At 33.4% G+C, this 2,500-nt stretch overlaps 1 protein-coding gene across 8 annotated transcripts in view; it reads right to left on the reverse strand.

Annotated features, from left to right (window-relative positions):
• The window catches only part of LOC122259563 (glycerophosphocholine phosphodiesterase GPCPD1), a 26,361-nt gene that overhangs the window by 16,580 nt on the left and 7,281 nt on the right, over nucleotides 1–2,500 (reverse strand). For all 8 annotated transcript variants that reach the window (XM_043026437.2, XM_043026440.2, XM_043026432.2 and 5 more), the window contains exons 4-7: nucleotides 1,456–1,573; nucleotides 1,083–1,252; nucleotides 531–680; nucleotides 1–57 (exon numbers count right to left, since the gene is read on the reverse strand). The exon at nucleotides 1–57 is cut by the window's left edge and continues 54 nt beyond it. In XM_043026437.2, the coding sequence (XP_042882371.1) occupies nucleotides 1–57; nucleotides 531–680; nucleotides 1,083–1,252; nucleotides 1,456–1,573 (495 nt within the window). The remainder of the gene's footprint in view (nucleotides 58–530; nucleotides 681–1,082; nucleotides 1,253–1,455; nucleotides 1,574–2,500) is intronic.

Genomic DNA, 2,500 nt, shown 5'->3' on the forward strand with positions numbered 1-2,500 from the left:
GCAAACAACACCAAACTGTGGCTGCTGGTGGAAAACACACTTCTCTTCATTCATAACCTGTATAAAGTAAAGATCATGTACATTATCATTATCTTGTTAAGTGAAAATAGTTTTAAATATTGATTTCCCATTGTTAATCTCCTGTATTCTTCCAGAAATTCCTAAATGTAATATTCAATATTTTTTAGACTCATAAAGATTAATAATTTACAGCAACATGAGTGGTTGTAGGAGGATTATAATACATATATATATATATATATATATATATATATATATATATATATATATATATGTATGTAATATATATATATATTATATATATGTATGTAATATATATATATATTATATATATATATAAAAAAAAATTTTATGCATAAGAGAGAGAGAGAGAGAGAGAGAGAGAGAGAGAGAGAGAGAGAGAGAAATAGAGAGAGAGAGATAAGACATATAAATACAGCAGCATCAGTAAAAGACAAAATAATAACAAAGAGAGAAAAAACTAAATGAAAATCTCAAAGCACACTTACAGCCACCTCTGTGATTGGCCAAATGGGCTTGTTGTCGATCTGGAGGTTAGAGATGTCAAAGTCAGAGCTCTCTTCGGACCCAGGGACCCCATTGTGAGGGTCCCCAGGGCTGTGGCTGTGAAGCTCCTTTGGTGTCACTTTTATCCGTACCTGCATGTAATTAAGGTATTCATGAGCACTTTTTAGTTGTATTGTTTTATCTGTACAACATTATGTTTGTTTTATATAGGTATCATTAATACATTTGTAATTACTTAGTTTCTAATATAACGTCTACATTTTGCAAGGTAACTTAATTTTGTATGATTCAGAAAAGGGAATAGATAATATGACTATAGTCTACACTTTATAGTTATTTTAACAAACATGTGCCTGAATAAAGAAAGTTGGTATACTACTATCAAGCACAATATATTTTTTTTCCAAGTCAACAGAAAATTAATCAATACTTTTCATTCTAGTCAATGACAAAACAAAGCAAACTCCAAACAGATGCACTCACTATGACCTCCAGACACCTCAGTCGGGCCATTTCTTCCTTCTCCAACTCACCTTCTTATCCTGATACTTCCTCTTGAAAAGCATCACAGGGTCGTTATACAAGTTTGAGGTGCACAGGCGGAACTGGACGACCGACTCTTTGACCAGCCAGCCACTCTCAATACGCTCAGAGCCGCCATACGACCCATACTTCTCAATGGAGGGGTCTGAAATGTTGGTTTCTTGGGAAGGGGGGTAGGTGGAAGGAGAGGAAGAAAAAAAAAATTATCTTCAATTATTTGTAAGGAATTAAAAAGCTTGGTAAATAAATGTACACTATATGCCAAGCCTATGGGTTTATATATACATATATACATATATACCATATGCGTGCATATCTTTCCATATCAATATGTAGTGATAATTTACACTAGGGGATAAGTACCTCCTACGGGAATCCTTCGAGGCAACATGTTTGTCTCCCATGATCGTACAACTATTGAACGTTCATGAAGGCCTGGTCTTGCTTCTAAGATTATGCACACACAGTATCTATATTTAACCTGTTGATTTTTCAAGAACTTAGTTTCTAAATTCATAAAATAATAAAGTGAAAAAAATATACACATATTATGAATACTTTTCAATAAACAAATGAATACATACATACATACATATAGCTATATCTATCTATCTATCTACCTCAGACCTTGAATTTTTGGAGAAAAAGTTTTTATCCTCATCACTCCCACCACTGTCATTAACATTATAATAATATACTTATAAAATAATAATCTCTAATAATAATAATAATTTTCCCCAAAATTCAAGGAATGGGGTAAACACTGTGGTCAGGTAGGTCTCCTAGTTGACTCCTTGGTGATTAAATACATGAGGAACCATCTAGGAGTCAAAAAAATAAACGAAACATAACCAAAGTGGTCAGTGCATGTCCTAGTCGTCAATGGGATGAAATGACACATATTCATTCACTCACTTCATCTACCTGTAGGTCTAGTCAGTAATAAATTTGTTTGCAAATAAATCCTCTGATTATTCTTATGCATCTGCTCCTCTCAACAAAGTAGTTAAGCTTTTAGTGCATGTATGTTGGATCTATTGTTGTTCTCAATTTTGTGAAAAAATGTGAAATTAATGAAAAAGGAAACATAACTGAGTTTTACACTCCTTTCTTTAGATGGGGAGGGGCACAGGTATCATATCAATTAATTCAAGTATATACTTATCCAGCTCCATCAAGCTGAGACAAAGTAGTACATTTATTGTGTGTACCAGAAGTAGGTCAAGTTCTCAACCTGAGACATCAAAAACAATGAAGAGAAAGTAAGCTCAGTTATTCACAAGCTATGTATGTTTGTCCATAGGCACATATGCTTGTGCACATACAAATAAAACTATTTGTATACATGCGTGCAAGCACTTTTAAGTGAATGCATAGGTTCATTTGTATTGGCCCACATAACCTTTAC

The sequence above is a fragment of the Penaeus japonicus genome, unplaced genomic scaffold (assembly GCF_977035675.1).
Source record: "Penaeus japonicus unplaced genomic scaffold, GWHDUDI00000001_assembly GWHDUDI00000015, whole genome shotgun sequence".
In the NCBI taxonomy this organism is placed as follows: domain Eukaryota; kingdom Metazoa; phylum Arthropoda; class Malacostraca; order Decapoda; family Penaeidae; genus Penaeus; species Penaeus japonicus.